The sequence below is a fragment of the Lepidothrix coronata genome, unplaced genomic scaffold, assembly GCF_001604755.1.
Source record: "Lepidothrix coronata isolate B3197 unplaced genomic scaffold, Lepidothrix_coronata-1.0 Scaffold143, whole genome shotgun sequence".
NCBI lineage: Eukaryota > Metazoa > Chordata > Aves > Passeriformes > Pipridae > Lepidothrix > Lepidothrix coronata.
Window position 1 is genome coordinate 2,213,505 of NW_016690323.1, and position 20,857 is coordinate 2,234,361.

At 37.0% G+C, this 20,857-nt stretch overlaps 1 protein-coding gene across 2 annotated transcripts in view; it reads left to right on the forward strand.

Moving 5' to 3' along the window:
* Positions 1–20,857, forward strand: part of DGKH (diacylglycerol kinase eta) — a 156,621-nt gene that overhangs the window by 65,943 nt on the left and 69,821 nt on the right. For both annotated transcript variants that reach the window (XM_017827813.1, XM_017827814.1), the window contains exon 3: positions 18,915–19,025. In XM_017827813.1, the coding sequence (XP_017683302.1) occupies positions 18,915–19,025 (111 nt within the window). The remainder of the gene's footprint in view (positions 1–18,914; positions 19,026–20,857) is intronic.

Sequence of the window (20,857 nt, forward strand, 5' to 3'; positions counted from 1 at the left end):
CTCCCCTTTTTCAGAGAGAGTTAGTGTGGCAAATAAGTTTTCTGCTCTTGAATTTTGTTGGTAATTGCTGAAGATGATTCTACCTAACCTCACTTGTCTACTCTGACTTTACTGGGTTTTACCATGAGATAAGTTGCCCCATTCTGAGCTTTTTTTTTCCTTCCGGTGTTGATTTAATGAATCATCCTGACAGCAAAGGAGAAGTGCTTTAACTGGGGATTAAACCAAACAGGAATGTGATGCTTTTGCTTGAGGGTAAGAGCGACTGCACATTGGGTTAGGGATCGGCTATTACGCTTTTGTGTCAAACACTCGCATAATGTGCACCAACTTTCAAGTCTGGGCAAGCCCTTAACAATACTTCTTTTGGTTTTAGTACAAATGCTTCCTGTTCAGAAACTGTAGGAAGGCTGGAGTTTGACTTTGCAACATATTACTTGTGAAAACATCAGGGAAAGAAAGGTTGAAGAGAAACAAGTCAGTGGCCTGTAGCTCAGCTTGGCTTGGGAACTTCAAGACTCCTTTCTTTTCCTGGCTGTATTCACTAGGCAAGCTCTGACCATATAGCAATGCTATCAACTGTATTTGGGACCCCTATATGTCTAAAAATAAGACATATTTTTAATATATGTTATTATAGATCAAAAATAGAATATATGTGAGTAAAATAATAAAAAGTCTGTGAATCGATGTACCTGAATAACAACAAATCACATAGCACAACCACTTTGTTATAAAGCTTAGCTGAACTGTATGAACTTGTATGTACTTAGAGTTATTTATACAGAAAGTAACCACTTCCACCTTTTTTCTTCTCTACTATGTTGCCGGCAGTAGAAATCTAATAAATATTTATATACTTTAAAAAGGCAAGTGACTTTCACTAGACCAACTCTTGTGAGTTATTTATGATACTGGCTGATGTAAGTAAGAGAAGAAAAGATTGACTGCATCTTATACTAAAAAGAGAATAAGAATTAACCTGTGTTTTTATAAGAGTAAAGCCTGAGCATCCTCTTTCATGTATAGAAAATCCAAATATATATGTAAGAGCAGAAGTGATTAACCACAGATAACTTAGCAACTTGCCTGAGTAAAAATGTTTACTCTTCCATAATTTAGTGATTGAAAATGTCAGCATTCAGTAAATGACTGCCAAAATTCTTTTATGTATTTTCTCACTAAACGTTAATTTGAGACTTCTGGTTTTCCATAACAAAACATTTATAGAATGAAATGATATCTCACATCACTTCTCCCTTGAGTCTCACGAATTTCAGATCTTGATACTGCAATTGGCCACGTTTATGTAGGTTCTGTATGTGTGCTGTAAAGACTCAAAAGCCCACTGCAGAAAAGTGCTCATTTCACACAGCCAGAGTGCTTGCGTTGCTGTGTGCTGCTCGGCACAGGACACTGCACCTGAGCATTGCCATCACACTACTACCCCCTTGTGGTTATTAGCTATAATCTAGCTTTTATAAAAAAGGAATTAATAGTTTTGTTGCTCTCTTTAATTTAAAAGGAAATGATAATTTTTAGAGGGACTCTGTGTTTTGTCTTAATATTTGTTTAAGATGTTAGATGTAGGGTATTGGGAGATTATAAAACTCAACACGTGTTCTCCTTTTCCCATAATAGTGTGACAAAGTGTTACTTCGGAAGTTGCTGTAAGAACTAGCTTTTCCAAAAGTTTTTATGGTTTGATTAGAGAAATAACACCTGGAAATTTCAGGTATAGAACCTAAAATAAAACATAAAATGGAAAGTATACAAAGAACATTGGCATTAGATTTCATTGGCATCAACTGTTTTGTGTTCAAGTACTAGGCACAGCATTTACTCACAAGGTAGTGTATGAATTGGAAGTGTCTGTGACGTTCTGCTATGTAAAAGAGTGGAGTAAAGAATAAGAGTACTCAGAAAGGTACTTAAAAATATTTATTGTTTCCTGTTGTTTCCTAACAATTTCTTGCTGTCAAAATGTGCAATAAATTTTTAAAAAATTACAGTGTATTTTTTGAAACAGTGCAGGAAACTTTTGTTTTGTGGTAATTTGTTGCTTCATAATTATAACTTTTAGAATTTACAAAGGATTAAATAATTTTTGTGCAGGTTAATTATATTCCTTTAAAGTTCAAATTGTCACTGTCATATCTAAATTTAAATTGTATCAAAATTCCTTACGAGTGGTACCAAGTTGGTAGCGGAGCTGTCTTTGTGTCTTGTATTATAAACTAATTTCATTATTGGGATTGTGTATTCTTAGCTACATTTGGGTCCCATGGAAAGGTGATATGTGATTCCTTCCTATAGACAGCTTCCTTATTATTTTCATCCTCACTATTAGCACAATTATAGAAAGTAATTTCTGGGATTAATTATAGCCTTTGGCAACCATCAAGATCAGGAGTAACTCTTGCATGTTGCATGTAAAACTTAGCGTCATGTGGTAATCCAGGGCAGTTTGTGCTGGAGAGGGATTTTATTTCTGTCGATTTCAAGAATCCATCTTGATTGTCACTATATACAAAAATGTGGTCATTTATTATATAAATCCTGATTTGCAGATAAAAATGCATGAATCCTTCTTTAGAGACAGAAAACGAATTTTCTGTATTAATGTTATCCAACAACTCTTCTGAAATAAACAATGGTTTCCACTTTTTAATTTTTCCCCAGTTTTTACTGGGGAAATCCATTTTTACTCTGTTTGGACTCTGCTCATAGATTATTTCTTTTTCTTACTAGAGAAATGTTAGTGTAATTTTAAAATTTGTTGTATTTTTACTTGTTTTTTGGAACTTCCTCAGACAACTGGTTAGAACCAGTTTCCAGCTATCCTTAGAACAAGAATATTCTATTTGGCTTATCAGTAAGAGGAGATGTACTTTATATCAGTCTCCTTTTTAATACTGCTGGGGCTTGCTTATCCAGAAAGATGTCCCTCCTCTTGACAATATAACTTCTCTCTGTATTTCAGTATTGATCCTATTTGCTTATTCACAAGGTTTCTAGGCAGGTGAATTAAACAGCTAAACTGAATTGTAAGATTTCAGGGACAGAGATTTGTCCAATGATAACAAATTTATGCAGAGACTCCGAAGTGTAGTTTTTCTCAATTGCTGATTATTTGTAATGAATATAATTATTCATATGAATAATTCTTGATTACTCATAGCATATGTGAATGGTTACTCTAAATCAGATGATGTAGGCTCACACTGCAAGAGACGCTTGCTGATTTGTGTGTGCTTTTTCCATCATTGTTAGTGATGCTAGACTTAATAATATTGTCTTTTTTTCTTCCTTGTCGTTGTTTTGTGCTAGTTCTGCTTTAAGAATCCTCTTTCTCATTTCACATGTATCACACCACCTTTCTCACTCCATTTAAATGTCTTTGTCTCCTTTTGGTATTCAAACAATATTACAACTTTTGTTGTTCCTTAGTTAAAAATGGACATATTACTTCATCAGGATGTCTTAGGGCATTCTTTTCAGATCTGGATTGTTTAAATCTTCAGGCTATTTGGGGTGGTAACTCCTTGTTTTGTGCCCTAGACCAATTCAGCCCAATTTTGGTCCAAATATAAAGGGCACCAAAAAGATGCTCCAAGGCAGAGCAAGAGCATCCTGCCTTCGTCTTTGGTGTTTAGGGCAGCAGGAAGTAAAACTAGTATAAGACTTGTTTAAAAACACCTACTAACCTGCAAAGAAAACAATTCCTCTCCTCCAGTCACTGTGCTTTATGTGTCGGAATATTTATTTTATATTTTTCATTAAACTCCCACCCCATTGAAGTTGAGTCTTAAATAGATAAAGGATTGTAAATAATAATAAAAAAGATGGTCTCTATTAGAAACGTAAAAATCACAATATGCCTGATTTTTTTTCAAACTTGGTCAGTCAATTTTTTTACATATAGAAAATTAGTATTTTCATTCTATCAACCTGAAAGGTATATTTAGAAAACACATGAAGAAAACTTCAGCCTTCTCATTCAGAGTTATAACCCAACCAGTTTCTAATGCAGATAAAAAGCAAAAGACCTGGTATCTAGCAGGACCAATTAATTAAATGGGCTTCTGTGGCTTGGTGCTGCTCCAGATAGGTGGGGTGGGCACGAGGAAGATGGAGGAGCTCATTAACCTTCAATAACCAGCCTGCCTTGGGGCTTCTGCTGTTCTCATCATCTATTAGCCTGTCAGTGCCTGTCCATGTGTTTTGCTGCAGTGGCTTCTCCTATGAGTTTAAGATCTTCATTAACTAACAGGTATAATACATTAAACCATGTCTTCCAGGCTCTGTCTTGGCGCTCATGGTGTTGTGTTCACAGGCCATTTACCATACCAGTTAATGGAAGGGAGAGTGATATATTCCTCCCCTTCTGAGTGTATAGGGCTATATTCTGAAGTGCAAGTGAAAGTTTCTGAGGGTTTAGCAGTTGTGATTTGTAATTTAGAGAGGAAAGTCTGGTGAGCAGGTTTTTTTCTCTTTTGTAGTTAAAATACCTTACGTTTTTGCTGTGTGCTTACGTGTGTGAAAAACCTGTTCAACATCTTGAATGATAGTTTAAAAGCAGCAACTACGTCATGAGGTGAATAATCCTCCACCACTTTGGATAATTGTAGAGCAAGTGAGCACCCTTAGAGGCTGCTGCTCAGTAAAGCTTGATGAATGCCCTCTTGGCATCTCTGGGTGCTGTTAACCAGTTTCACTGATTGATAATCTTTCAATTGGCAACTTGAAAATCAGCTACTATCTGTGGTGTTGAAGGAACACCCTTGCAGTCTCTGCAGGTGATGGATAAATTAATGTGATGCGTTTAAGGTCAGCACTGCTGATTTGAAACTTGCCTTAGATTGTAGGAAACATCTGTTTTTATTTTTGGTGTTAACTGCTACATCTCTGGAACTGCTAGTGATGGTAGTTTCAGCCCAGACAAGTAAGGTCAGTGTATCATACATATAAGTAGGCTAGTTCAGTTTTCCTTTTGTTTCCCCAGATGAATCAGTGGGGCCAACATAGCAAGTTACAAAGTGTATTTTGGTTTAATTGTTTGAGAAGCATCTCTTTGATGTAAAAGTAAACAAAACAAAAAGAAAGGGGGGGGGAGGGAAAAAAAAGATGAATATTAATCGTATTTATTCCCGGACTTCTTGCTAGCGTAAGACCATATCAGGAATCTAATTGGAAGAACTGAGTGATAGGTTCAGGTGACTCAGAAATTGACTGTTGATACAGGTGCTTTGATTTTGTTGTCACCTTTCTCTCATCCAGGTCCTTGTGATCAGCATCTCTGTCTACTGTCTGCAAACAGTTATTAAACTTGTAGTATATTTGTGCAAAGGAGATTTTAGACTAATCATTTTTTCTTAAAATATTCCACCAAAAGGGGTTTTCTTACAAGAAAAGCATTATAAAAAATAACTAGAATTATTTTTCTTGGAATTAAGATAGCAGAAGACTACAATTACCTAGCCTGTTCTTTGAAGCCTGGCTAATTTGAAGAAGATTGAAGATCGTCCTGTAGTTTTAAAATTTTCATCATACAGCTTAGATATGATTAATACATTTTTAATGATTTTAGCTGTTTTTTTGCAGCTTTCTTAGTGTGTGGAGAAAGTTCTGATGTAACTCAGCCTCCAGCACAAGTGTGCAAAGATAATGGGATGCTCTGGCTCAGAAGTTTTGGTGGGTTTAGTGCTAAGGAGCACCTGCCCTGCCTTTCTGCTCCAAATTACTGGCCCCAAAATATGTGTGCTCATGCCTCAGTCATTGAAGAATTTAATGGTACTATCTCAACTCAGACTTAACTATTGTTGGCTGCTTGACCTGAAACTTTGAACAGTGGTTGCACCTTCCCTTTCATGACTGCCACAGCATAGCAGACAGCATGGGCAAAATTTTCTAGGCAAAGTCCTTTAGCTCTTGTCACAGGGGAAGGATAGCAACTGGAGATGTTCCTTAAGTACTTAATGCTTAGAAATTGGATGAATCTCAGAAGTTTATAGTACCTATATTACACACAAGTAAGCAATTATGAGGATATAAGTACTTTACATAGAAGAGAGCAGATACCAAAGAGACATGATCAGGAAACATAAGAGGAAATCTGATTAACCCATACCTATTTTTAAAAACTATTTCCCATGCTTTTCATATTTATGTGAAAAGCCAGTAAAATAAATAGGACACTTGATCCGCATTCCAGAGGATAGTAGAGCTTCTCGCTCATAAATGCTTTTGAAGATAGTACTTTATTGAGAAGTTTCACACAACATAATCATATCTACCTCTAAGCCTAATCTTAGTACATTGCAGGATATAAGACTTCCATAACCTACATCCCCTGTGGAAAACCATTTGCAATTCTATATCTTAGTTTTGTTTAAAAGTACTTGTAGATATAAATTTGGTTTGGTCATTGATTGGTTAATTGTAAAGTAGTTTGGTCAAAAAGCAGAACAACCCTATGGCTCGTTTAATAGCTGTGTGTTCGTAATATTTTCTCCTGATGAACACTTAGTGTGATTTGAACAAAGTTGGAGTGTACCAAGGGAAGAGTAGTAACAATTGTCCTATCAAGTGTTTTTTTTCCTTACAAAACTCTGTGAGTTAGGACCAGCCTTTGGGTTTTGAGTTCATTTATTGATGTTTTATGTCTGTGTCATTGTCCTACAACAGCGCTTTGAGTGTAAAGGGCAACAAGGAAGGTTTACACAAGGGAATACATTTCAGTGGTAGACAATCTCCATAACTAAGGGCTTTAAGAACATCATAGGCAATTGTCTTCTGGGAATAGTCCAAGGATGGCTGACAAAGGCAGATGCAGACTCCATTCAAACAGAAAGGAAAACAGGTAATGTGAAAAGCCAGATCTAGAGCCCTCATTATTCTGTCTAGGGATTCTGTGATTGGAAGCTGGACATGTGAACATTAACTCTGCAGAAACAATGAATGCAGGCTTACGAGGTGCAGCACCTTTAGTGTTTGTGTGTTTCTGTCTTTGGATGCAGATGTTAGATGAAAGTGGACCAGAAAAAGTTTCAAGTGATAAAATGGAATACCTGAAGAAGATGATAGATAACCTGTTCCTGCAAATCCGTATAAAGTTAGTATTACCTTGGAGGAAACGTGGACTAAAATATCTTTCCATGCCTCTTCTAGGTACTTTATGAGCCTCTGATTTTGTTAGTAGAGATGGAGCATGCATCATTAATCAAAGATTTCAGAATACTTTTGAGCTTTTATTGAAGCCGAAGTAGAATTTGCCTTTTTTAGCTCCGATGAAAAGTAGCTGTTGCATCACTACCTGAAAGCAAGCACACTGTAAAACACATAGATTCTCTTACCTTCAAGGTGCCAAATCCTCTTATACAATAGATATGTAAAGTGGCAGGTTTTATAAAACCGAGAATGTATTTGTACAGAAAGTACTTTCCTCAACTAAAACGCCCCCAAACCTAACAACTATAGTCAAGTTTTATTCTAGCACACTTATTCCATATTTCTAGTTTTACTTGGTTTTACACTAGGCCTATTTTTTAATAGCAATTTAAATTTTTTAAATGGAAAAAATTACCATCAACCAGTTTAAAATGGAAAAGGCGAAGTCCATAATTAACAGCTCAACTTGCCGAAAGGAGACAAGTGAGTGACTACTACATTTGTTGTATTTTAGCAATAAAAGCTGTTGAACAGCAAATGGAATGCGAAGTGCTACTCTCTTGTATGATGCTGGGGTCTTAGAAAAGATTCTTTAATGTTCAGGCATGATTTACCTTTGGTATGTCCATGCTAACTGTGTGCAGTTACCTTCTTCTCCATCTGTGCCTAGAAATATGTTTCAGGGGTATCCACTCCCTGATTTTCCCATGAATTGAAGTGAGTCACTGTGTTGTATTCCATAACTCAAGGGCTTAGACATGGAGTAAGAGCTGGAGCCTATATACAGCCAGAGAAGGGGTTCCTTGATGGGTAGACAAGCATGAGCCACATTGTATAAAACTCCGAGAAGTACTGATCTGCCCTGTTCTGGTCAGAGATGTTTGTTTCTGGAGAAGAAGCTTTACTGTGTTTTCTGAATGAGAGAAAATAGCATGTACATGAATGAGCCTGGTCACAAAGGGAATGTGAATTCAAAAGTAATTACAGGCTCTTATTTCCTGTTGGTAAACAGAGGGGAAGGGAGGGTGTGTTGTGTATTATTTTTCTGCTTTCCAGTCTATTTGTCTCAAAAAAAAGAATTTCCTCCACTCATTGTAACATGAGAATTCTCTTTTCACCAGGGTTGCTGCTAAAGGCTGGGAAGGAAAATGTGATTTTACCATGAGAATCACTAGAAACAGCTGAAACCCTGTCCTTTATTAAAAGCATGTGGCTGTTTTGGGCAATTCATAGGGTCATAGAATAGTTTGGGTAGGAAGGCACCTTAAAGATCATCTAGTTCCAACTCCCCTGCCTTGGACAGGGACACTCTCCACGAGACCAAGTTGCTCAAAGCCCCATCCAACCTGGCCTTGAAAACTTCCAGGGATGGGAAATCCACAACTTCCTTAGGCAACATATGCCAGTGACTCACCACCCTCACAGTAAAGAATTTCTTTCTTGTATCTAAACTAAACCTGCCTTGTTTCAGTTTAAAACCATTCCTCCTTGTCCTATCACTACATGCCCATGTCCCTTTTTCATAAACTCCTTTTAAGTACTAAAATTAACCAGCACTCTTGTAGTAATAAGCTGTTTCCAAAATTTGTAGTGGTTCAGTAGGTACACATGTAATGTTTATACATAGCTGCAAAAGCAAGTGAACGTATCAGCATAATGTCTCTTCAAGGTGAGGAAGTATTATTCTTCTTCTGTCTGTTCAGAATAGAGGTGCAATGAATAAGCCACCTACAAGAGGTTACCAAAGACTGTTAGTGGCCTGGGAGTAAACTTCAGATCTGTTTGGCACAGTACTATATCACAAACTTTTAATTTTTTCCAAAATACACCAAGCTATAAAATACTTACCTACTAAATTTAATAACTATAAAAGAATTAAAATACAGTAACTGGAACTAGGATTTTTGGTGCCAATTTGGGCCCCAGATATTGTCTAGAAATGCTAGATTTTCATAAAAGAAAATCTGCATTGGGAAGAAAATGTTGTAAGGAATGTTTGTAAGGAATTATAGGAAAAGCAGTCTTGGAAAAAAGGTGTGATTTTACTACAGGGAATTTCACTTTTAGATTTAATGGAAGGTAGAGTGAAAGACAGAGAGTAGCAATCTGGCTGTTTGAGATAGTCCTACAGTCTTAATAGCAGTCTGCTGCATGGATGAACAAGGTGCTTCTGTAAAAACCTATATAGAAAGGAAGAGTACAAAAGGCAGAAACACTGATGGGTGACCCAGAAGGAATTCAGAGAAACAGTCATACAGGGCTGGGGTCAGTAAAGCCAAAGCCCATCTGGAGCAGAATCTAGCAAGGGATGTGAAGGCCAACAAGAAGCTCTTCTGTAGGTACATCAGCAGAAGAGGGAAGACTAGGGCAAACTGCTGAATGAGTTAGGGGACTCATTAATCAGGGACATGGAAAAAGCCAAGATACTCAGTCTTGGTCTTTGCTGTTCAGACCAGCCTTCTGCAATTCCAGGTGCCCAAAAGCAGTGGGAGGTGGAAGGCAAAGAAGGATCAAGTTTGGGAACACTTAAACTGCATTAACACAAGTATCTTGGCCCAAAACTGAGTATCTTGGGCTACATCTCCAGGTCCTAAGCGAACTGCTTGATGGCATTGCAAGGCTGTTCTCCATTACCTTTGCAAGACAGCTGGGGGAGGCTCTTGAGAACTGAAAGAAAGCAAATATCACTCATGTTCAGATAAAGCAAGAAGAAGGTCCTGTGGAAGTGCAGACCAGCCTGCCTCACCTCGGTCCCTTGGAAGGTGATGTAGCAAGAAGTCTTGTGATCAGTGGCACAGGTCAGTCACTACTGGTGTACCCCTCAGGTTGTTAGTGAGGACAGTGCTGTGTAACATCTCCATTAATGGCCAGGATGATAATGCAGAGTGTATATGGACAATACAAACTGAGGAGAAGTGGAGTGGCTGATACAGCAGATGGCTGTGCTGCCATACAGGGAGGGACAGGCTGCAGAAAGGGGCCAACAGAAACTTCATGAAGTTAACAAAAGCAACATCCTGCATCTGGGAAGGAAGAATCCCATCCCACTGTACCAGTGTACAGGCTGAGGGTTGACTGGTTGGAAAGCAGTGTGACAGCTTGGCAGAGAAAGGCCATGGGGCAATGAAGACCAACTCTGTGCTGGGCTGCATTAGGAGGAGTATTGCCAGCAGGTCAAGGGAGATGACCCTCCACTCAGCTCTGGTGAGACCACACGTGGAGTGCTGCATGCAGTTCTGGGCAGCTCAGTACAAGAGAGACATGGACATGCTGGAAAGAGTACAGTGACAGGCCATGAAGATGATTAAAAGACTGGAGCATCTTTGATATGGCGGGAGTTTGAGAGAGCTGTGACTGCTTATCGTGGAGAAGGCTGAGGGGGATCATATGAATATGTACAAATATCTGAGGAGTGTAAAGAGAACAGCCAGATGCAGTGGTGCCCAGTGAGAGGACAAGAGGCAATGGGCACAAATTGAAATACAGAAAATACCCTTTAAACACAAGTAAAAACATATTTTTGACTTTTTTATTTTCCTCCGTATTTTAAGGGTGATCAAACACTCAAACAGGTTGCCTAGGGAATTTGTGGAGTCTCCATCCTTGGATATACCCCAAATTCTACTGGGTATAGGTAGCCATGGCTGAACTGCTCTAGGTGACTGCTTTGTGAGGTGGGCTGGACTAGATGGATCTCCTAAGATCCCTTCCAACCTCAACTGTTCTGTGATTCTGCAACAACTATGCTCCTTAATTTTGAATATATTTAATCTGAACCTACAGTACCAGTATGAGTTACATATTACAAGTATTTAAAAATTTCTCTGTTATTCCTTGTCTCAAAATGCAGTTTTTTGTCCTGCAGCTTTGTTTACAGTTCTGTGCTTTTCAACGTTCTTTCCTGTAATTCTGATCTATAAGGATAGGGATTGGGAAGTTTTCTTTAGCTCCATTTTTATTACTTCTGAAGTCCCCATCTTTCAAAAAGCCATTTATGAACATTTTTGATTAAAATGAAATGCCACCTCTAGTAAGATGCTCAATAAAACACTAAGAAATCACAGCCAGACTCATGTGGAGGAGAATAAAAAAGGTATTTTTTTCAGTGTGGAGATCGTAGAACACACAGTAACTGATTTGCCTCAGGTCACGCATAAAACCTGCAGTCAAGCTGGGAATAGATTTCCAGCCTCTGGAATAGCCGTCCTATATTTCTGGTTCCTCTAAATAGTTTTGATGATAATCAAAAGGATTTTTCACTGTCTGTAAACAGTTAGTTCTTCTAAGTGCTTGTTGCTGTACATTCTTTTGCTGTACATGTTTTTTTTCTGTGTTGGGTATTTCACTAGTATAATTTTACTGTCATCACTCAAATTAGATTTCCAGCCTTCTCACTTAAAGATGAATTTTTTGGTAGTGGGAAATACATTAATATTTGTCTCTATATAGGTGAGAGATCCTTACATTTGAGTTATTATGGAATTAAAGGTTTTATTGACTTAGCTATTCTTGAAGTAGAGTATTAAGCTAAGACTGTTACTGGGAAAATACTAGAAATGTAATTCAAAGCATGATTAATTTGTGTCCAGGATTTTATTTGCCATACAGTAAACCAAAATTAGGGCCAGTATAGACTTCTGATGTAGTGCAGACACTGAATTAGATTAAAGCATGTGGTCTCTGTATCTGTGGAAATCAGAAACACTATAAAAATTCAGGAATGCTTAGATATTCTGTTAATAAATTTCCCTGTTTCTAATTCTAAATATATCAGGATTTTGCAGATCACAGGTCTATAGCATCCATGAAACTTGTGTCAATTTGTCTCTATAGACTTGAGTATTGAGTAAAATACCAACTGCAATGACCAATCACTGTCTAACAGCGACTGGTCATTTAGAAAAGGTTAAGGATGGGATGGTATTTTTACATTTCTCATCAAAATCAGTTAGACTTAGTTGGTTTAAATCTCTCTAGTAAGAGCATGTGTAATTTAAGCACAACAACTATTGAAGCTCCAAATGGTAGCTGTGAAATACTACTCTAAGTTAGCTGAGTTGTGTAATAACACCAAGACTCTTAAATCTTGGGCACCAAGTCACAGTCCTGTGAAGTGTTTTATCCTTTTTCAGTGTATTGCAGCTGTTTCATGCCCTGATTAATGAGAACAGAGAGTGAGATCAACATGTTGTACATGAATGGAAGTTAAGAGTTTAAATACTTGAACTGCAGATAAAGTTTCTAGTATCGATTTATATCCAAAATAGGGGTTTTGTTTCTTTGTTTATTTTTTTCTAGTGTAATGTTTTATCCTAATATGGAAATATGTTATTCATTTTTGATAAGTGCTACAACCTCTATTTTTAAATCAATCTGCTAATTGAACTTGACCTTGCTACAAAGGTCAATCATTATTATGGCAATTTATCTGTAATTTCATATTTACTTCATGTCTTACTACATTAGTATATATTCCAATTACAGGAAGCTAAAAGTTTTTTTTTTATTATGTATTTTAACAATAGTAATGCAAAATCTGTTTCCTCAGCATAGGCTGGGAGGGAACATGAAGGGAGAATGAGGTTGAGGAAGAAGTGCAATGCATTAGCTGTATAATTGCATTTATTTGTACTACAGTTTCAGTTACGCTAGAGTCCATCCACATGTGGACTATAAGAATAACTTTGGAAAAACATATTATTTATTATCACACAGAAATGGTTATGCCTAATCACAGGTTGTGGTGGGGAGAGTGTGGGGGTGTGTGGCTGGTTTTCATTCTGAGATATTGGAAAGCTGTTTTCTCAAATCTAGATAATCTGGTTTGTTTCTTTAATGGGACAGGGATAATTGTTATCAACCATGACAGACTGAGCACATGCAACTTGCTACATTTTGTGATTTCTCTGTCACCAATGTAACCTGTAGGATCTGTTAACAGCAGCAGCCTGGGGTGTCTCAGTTGAGGCAAGCATGGTGCTTTAGGTACCCCATGATACAGCTCCACTGAGCTACCATTTCTTGATAGTACTTCTTTTTCTTAAGGTTTTCTTGAAATTAAAGCAACGATCATATTGGTTTTCAACTTTATTTTGACGACTTTAGCTGTATAAATTCATAGGTTCTTCGTTTGGTTTTAATTTTCAGATGTTAGGCTCCTTTCATTATGAACAGGAATCTTCAATAAAAATGTGATCTTGCGCTGAGCAGCTGATGAAGTTTTTATTCTTGGTAGTTAAAAATCTATTTTTATTTTGGCATAACTAATGAAAAATCTGTCAGCGTAAGTGACAATAGTGGAAGCTGCTATACAGAGATTGTCAAGAAAATCACAAGCTTGGAGTTCCTGAGTCATAATTTTAATAAAAATCAAGTGTTTGATTGTCACATTTTTAATAATAAAAATAATTCTTGATCCACTGAACATACAGAATATTTTAAGGGGCTATAAGTTAATATAAGCTGTGAGACTTTACCTTGTAACATAGTGAAGACACTGTCTGCCTAAAGCCATACCTATGCAGACGGTGAAAATGTACCAAACTGTTCACAACACTAAAAAGAAGAGAGTAGGTTTTATTTCCATACTCAACTTCGCAAAGTCACAGGAATAGAAAGTATCACAGGAGGGAGTTGAACAATATTAAATAAATAGTATCATAGTATTCTCTCTCTCTCTCTTTTTTTTTTTTTTTCTGTAATGGCCTGGTCTGTCAACAATCCAGATACTAGTTGTTTTGGTAAATGAGGGTGTAGGCCCACTTACAAATACAAACATCAGACTTGAAAGCAAAAGAGATGCTGTCTACATAGCAGGAAAAATTCAACTTTTGCTGGGTTATGAAATTGATCCACTTTAAACAGTGGAATAGAAAGGCTGTTCAGGAGCAGCACATGAATCTGGTGGCAGTCCATTCCCCTGGTACTTCCCCATGGCAAATTAAAAGAACCACATACACATATGGTGTTCTTGAATTTGTATATTCCTTTTTTTGTACTTTCTGTCTGCCTCTACCATTTCTTGTGACAGCAAGCTTCATGAAATCACCACCTGCTATGTAAAGATGTACTGCTTTTTATCTTTGTTAAGCCGATCTCAATATAGTTTCATCACATTCCTCCTATTATAATATTGCAGGCTTTGGTGAGCAATAGTTCTGCAGTTACCTTACTCTTCATTAATGCTTTTTTAATCATTGATCATATTACCCCCTTGGTCTTCTGCTCTTCAAACTGAAGAGTTCCAGCTGGTTTTAGTCTCTTGTAAGACAGCTGCTGTTCTGTGAATTATTTGTGTTGCACTTCTCTACCTTCTCTTAACCCTATTTCTTGAGTTGGAAAGATCAGGACTGTCTGGTACAACACTGTTATATAGCAGCAAAATTATATTATCTGTCTTGGTTTTGTTGCTTTTCTTAGTGACAACCAAAGTTTTCTGGCATTTCTGGCTGTAGTTGAGCTTGGAGAGCTGTGAATTGTGGCCCCCAGATATTTTCTTCACTCAGAGTTGGTGTGAGAATGTTAGTGAGGTTTGTGAGGTTTAGATTTTTTCCCTGAAGCAACTTTCAGTTCATGACATGCCCCTTTTCCCAATTCAATTCTAACAAAATTTCTTCAGTATTCTTTGGCAGGAAGCCTTGCCAAAGGCTTTCTGAGAATCCGGGTCTACAGGATCTTCATTTACCCATGTGCTTTCCTCTACACTTTCTGAACTCATGGTAGTTAGCAGGACAGTATTTTCCTTTATAAAAGCAGTGTTGTCTTTTTCCTGCCAGATATGTATGGGCTCAGCAATATTCTTTTGTATGGACTCTACTGTCTTACTAGTAGATGTTAGTATCAGTGGTCCTTTCAGGACCTCCAAGTCTCTCAGTTTGGTGTCATCTGGTCCACATGACTTAGAGATTCGACTGGTCTAGTACTTCCTGTACATGCCCTTCATGTTGATGAAGCTGTTCTGATGTTACAGAGAACATTCTGTGTGAGATACCATCTCATCATCTTCATTGGTAAAGACAGATGCTAAGAATTTGAAGAGCTTCTTTGCTGTGATCCTATCCTTGAGTATCCTTTTTGTACCCCTGTTGGAAAATGATCCTGCCAACTTGCTAGCTATCTTTCATCTTTTAAGTATTTATGAACATTTTAGTCTCAGCATGAGCATCTGTTGTAAGGTGATCTTCAAATTCTTCTTCACCCTCTTAATTTCCTGTTTACATTTGACTGCACTGTTTTATGGTCTTTCCTGTTACCATTTTCATCCTCCTCACTTTCAGAAATTTCCTCATGTTGTTTTTCTCACTCTCCTGACACATTTTGAGCAGAATGTCCGCTTATATACATGAAAAGGGACACAGGGAAGAGCTTTATCTTTAATCATTCAGTGTTTTAGTTTGCAGTTGCCAGTAATGGGTCCATAATCAGTTTACTGTTTTCTAAATTCAGAATATTTTATCCTTTCTTTGGGTCTTTCAAGCAGCAGCAAAAGTAGAAAATTTGTCTTTTGCAGAAATGTGGGACTTTATAGTGAATTAGATGTAAGGCAAGTTGGTTGCCTTTGAAATGAAAACTGTTAGTTTTGAATTTTCAAGTGTTATATATTGGATATTTTAAAATCTGCTGATATGTTAGCTCTCATTTTTAGTAATCAGAATACCCACAAATCCTTTTTTTTGTCATGTAGATTTTGGAGATGTAGAGTTGCATTCAACATTCTTCCGTAATTGAACACATATGTACACTTTCTTAATTTTATGAAAAGTTACTTTTATAATTAGATTTCTTCAGGAAAATATGCCACTGTGGAGCACTGTGATGTTGTGTTTGTAACATTGTCAATCACTTTCCTTTATTAATGGCTAAAGTAGTAAAGATTGTTAGTAATTTTATAATAGTTATTCTATTCTATTCTGCTCTCTTCTAATTATAGTCCTATCCTTCTAGAGGGACCTTGTATTACTAGATGATACAAAATGCGGTATGGGGAGTTTAGAGATTTTGGCAAGCTGATGAGAGGTGATTCTGTAAAAAGTGAGAAGTAGAGTGGGATTGTGGGATCTGCACTTCTTTTTTCTCCTAAATTACAATAGGAATGTAGTTAATATAATTGGAGTGATTATTGCTTATGCTTCAGATTTAATGTCCAGCTGAGATTAATTATAAAAAGGTTTCTCAGAACAGTGAGATCTTGAAGCACTGTCTTAATTGCCACTGGGAGAAGAAAAGGAACTGATTGCTTTCTTAAGGTGTAGTTGTAGCCTGATCAATGCTTTTGAATATGACCTTTTGAATATGTTTGTAGGCGATAATGTGGATCCAAATTCAACAATCTGAGAAGTCCCCTCCAATCCCAAATTACTGGAAGTGCTTTAACTTGGTTATAGACTTGGGAGAGCATTATTAACAGATTACCTTATGACTCAATTGGCAGATGGAATTTTCAACTTCATTTTAAAGTCTAAATAAAGTTAATTAAGGATATTTGGCTAAAGCTTTGTGCTCAATTTTATGCCCGCAGCCATGGAATTGTCTGCTTAAGATGTCCAAACTCAGCTCAATATAGTTATTGGTGGTAAAATATAAACTTCAGATGTATACTTCTTGAAGTGCTTACACTTCTTGGGTAATGTTTACCAGTCTAGTATTTTTTGAAAATTTTGATAAAAAAATAAATTCTGTAGAGCCTGCATGGTTATTTACTGCTAGCTTTAGGAAGTTAATTTTAAATCGCTGATTTGCAAAATAGATTTGATTTTGAAGTTATTGGTTTGATATTAGGGATATTGGTGTTTAATGGACGAGTAGAAATAGAAAATGGTTTATATAGCAATGAAAATGACATGAAAGAGTTAACTAATTCTTTAGTGAGTAATAGTGCAAGGTTTGGGGTGATTTATGTTCTTGGAACAGAGTTTATAATACCAGAAAGTATTCAGCATAATATATGTTCTGTGTATCCTAATACACATAGTGTGTTTTAGGGAATGTGGATTTCCTTCCATTTTGGAAATTCTTCCAGTAAGTCAGCACCTGCCATGAACGAGGAGTACCGATTCCTTGGAACTGCATTTCTCTGGTCTTAACATCTTCTGATCCTTAATAAACACACAAGTCATCTATTCCCATCCCATGTGATGAGCTTCTGAAATCTCAGAGAGTGATGTGAAGCACAGGTGCTGCATGGCTACAATAGGCAGCTTTGAATAAGCACTTGTATTCACTAACTGATTAAATCTATTTCTATAATGTAAAGCTATCTTATCTTAGAGTCTGGTCAGAAAATTGCAAACTGTCTTAAGATGGTGCGTGGTGAGCTAGAGCTAGAGCAGGAGGGCTGACTGAATGCATTGGTCCAGATTGCTGGCACATGAAGCAAACTGTGATAAATCTGAACTTTCAGCTGTGATGTTTGATCTGAGAGGGTTGCTTTTTTGAGAGCATTTATTCAATAGCTTTGTGATCGTTGGATCATATTCTTAGTTTGTGACGTTAGGACTATCTAAATGAAGGGTGCAATCTGTGTACATAACAGGAACGTTTCTCATTTCAAGGAAATGGTAGGAACATTAAAGTGCTTTCTGCTTTTTCAGTGTTTTCATTATTTAATGCAAGGCATTAAAGTTACGGAGAACGTGACATCTGATAACGGAAGAAGATGTTTATGAGCTTTAGGTCAGGTCTTGGTTAAGTTTCTAAAAGATGTATGATAACTTCAAATGATATTTATATCACATTGTCTAGAAATTGTATTATAAGACTCTCATTACATTATTACACTAAAAATTGGAAATATTCTGAAAATAGTAATTTTGGAATATAATATAAAAATGTAGTTGCTTTTTCTCATACCTTTTGTGTGCTTCAAAACTGAAGAAAATCTATTTTGAGACTTGTGCAATTAGTATGCTGTGTCATGTCATTTTGTCTGATTAAGTGGAGAATTTCTGTAATTGCTTGGATGAATCCCACACACACTGGTGAAAGCAGCATACACATTTAAAGTATACTAATGTGTCTCTTACTTATTTCAAAAATGGGCTTTATATAAGCAGGGTTCAGTCTGCAGTGGAAAGATTAGGATCGGCGAATCATTTTTTGCCTAAAAATATTTGCATGGTAAAAATATCCCTAGCTGTCACTGTTCTCGCACTTCCCATACAATAATTATCTGTAATGGTAAGCTGATTTCATGCTGAAGGCTGTAGTTCAGCAATGCACTTGAAGTCATGCATGACTTGCATAATACTGGATTGTTCCCTCTGTTTAAAAGGTGTAATTCATGTGCTTGAGTCAGACACACATTTAAGGACCTTGTTGAATTATTGGCTATGTGGAAATTGTTTTTCTCCTCAATATAATCAAATTTGGAACTGGAAATTACCTTCTGTACATGCCTTTAGCATTTTTTTTCTGAGTTGTGCCAACATCAGTTGTTGATCACTTCAATATTTGTGAGTTTGCTGCTATCCAGGCAATTGAATTATTTTGTATTCATCTTTATGTGCCTCTCAACTACCTTTTCCATTTACATTTAAAATTAGCATTTTGCCAACACTGTTATTGTTTAAAGAACAGCTATGCAAAATGTGGTTGTCCAGAGAATTAGTCTCAATTTAATGTGAATAAATACAAGCTAAAATGTTATATGAGGTGTAACATAAATTTTGAAAAGTGTAATTTTAATCTATATATGTAGCTATTTCTATATGTATTTACCTTGTCTTCTGTATTTTAATATTTTCCAGACAAGTATAAAAGAAGGATTACTACTGAAGCAAACCAGCTCTTTTCAAAGGTGGAAAAAGCGTTATTTCAAACTTCGAGGTCGTACACTTTATTATGCTAAGGATTCAAAGGTAATTGTATGTTGTTAGTATCTAATGCCATACACGTGTAACTTAATTTTGTTTAGGTTTGTAAGTCCAATAATAACAATAATAAACAATGATTTGTTTGTGATTGTTTTTTAAAAGAACTTCTGTATATAAGATGTAGTGTGTTAAATTAACCTTACTAAGGTGATTTCTGCTGGTTTTTTTTAAATGAACTTTATCACAGTAATTTTAACATTTTTGGCTATTCAGACAAATAATGAATTAATTTTAAGGAGTTGGGGATTCTTTTGGGGGAATGTCTCTCAGAAAGTTAAAAAAGTAAAAACTGCATAATGCTTAGAAATTATCCCTCAAACTGAATTCTATTAAATCTTCTAGTCTGATGCCCATATTATTGTTGAAGTGATAAAAATAGTTATGTGAAACCAAGATAGGCTGATTTTCTGCCAAAACTGATATATAAGGGAAAAAGCTGTTTCCCATCAATTGAATTTTATTTGGTGGGAAAATTGGAGGTGAGCAGAGGGGAATACTTGTCTTTTTTTTTTGAAAGGCATTTCCTCCCTCCCCTCAAGGCCAGGACTGAGGCATTTTGGCTTGTTGGGCTGACTTAGATTGTGCTGTTCCATTGCAGTGGGTATTACTTTCCTTTACTCTGTGGGGTTGCAGCACCTCATGAGAGCTGTAGGTGAGGTGCTTCAGGTCTCTGTCATCTTCTATAGCCTGGCCTTCTCAATAAAACTCTTTCTAAGGCATAGAGATCTCTCTTTCTAAGACTACAGGACTGTAATTGCATGCTGCAAAGTTGTGTGTCTGTAATGAATCAAAAAAAGTATCATCATTCCAGTGAGTCCAGTGCTGAAGTTACCTCTGTTGTCTCACCTCTCTGCACTTGGTGCTACCACAAGCAGTCTATATAGAGAATAAACATGGCAGATAAGAGCTTTGAGAAGGGCAACATCAACACACAATATGATGCTGAGCTGTTTTGAAAATGTGAGCCTACACTGTTAGATGAGGAATATGGGCTATTTGCACACTCTGGGTCTATGTTCTTGCTATTTTGGGAGCCATGGAACTGTTGGAGTGTGTCCGGAGAAGGGTCTTGAAGATGATCAGAGCACTGGAGCACCTCTCTTATGAAGACAGGCTGAAATAGCTGGGGTTATTCAGCCTGGAGAAGAGCAGGCTCTGGGCTCCTTATAGCAGACTTCCAGTACCTACAGGGGCTATAAGAGAACTGGGACTTTTGAAAAGTGCATGTAGTGATAGGACAAGGGAGAATGGCTTTAAACTGAAAGAGGAGAGATTTGGTTATTAGATTCAAGGAAAAAATTCTTGTCAGTGAGGTTGGTGCGACACTGGAACAGGTTGCCCAGAGAAGGTGTGGATGCCCTATCCTTGCCATTGTTCAAGGCCAGGTTGGATGGGCCTTTGAGCAACCTGGACCATGGCAGGGGGGCTTGGAACTAGATGATCTTTAAGGTCCCTTCCAGCCAAAACCATTCTGTGATTCTATAACAAAGATGAGAAGAGAAAGTGTTATGAGTAAGCAATACTCATAACAATAAAGTGCAAATACTCTGTAAGGTTGAATCCAGACATGCTGGAACTCCCCCAGCATGGATTCTCCCTCGCATGGCATGGAAGATGAAAAATATCATAGGGCTAAAAAAAGTATTTTTGTTCGTGTTCCCTTCTATGCTTCAAAACCCATCATGCGCATAACAGAACCTAATTAATACTTTGCCAGAGGCTGGGGTGTTTACAGTAGACATATATTTATCTTATTGGAACATCAAACAAAGGAGTGGAAGGGATCTCTTCAGGCCCTTGAGCTCCATTTTCTGGTA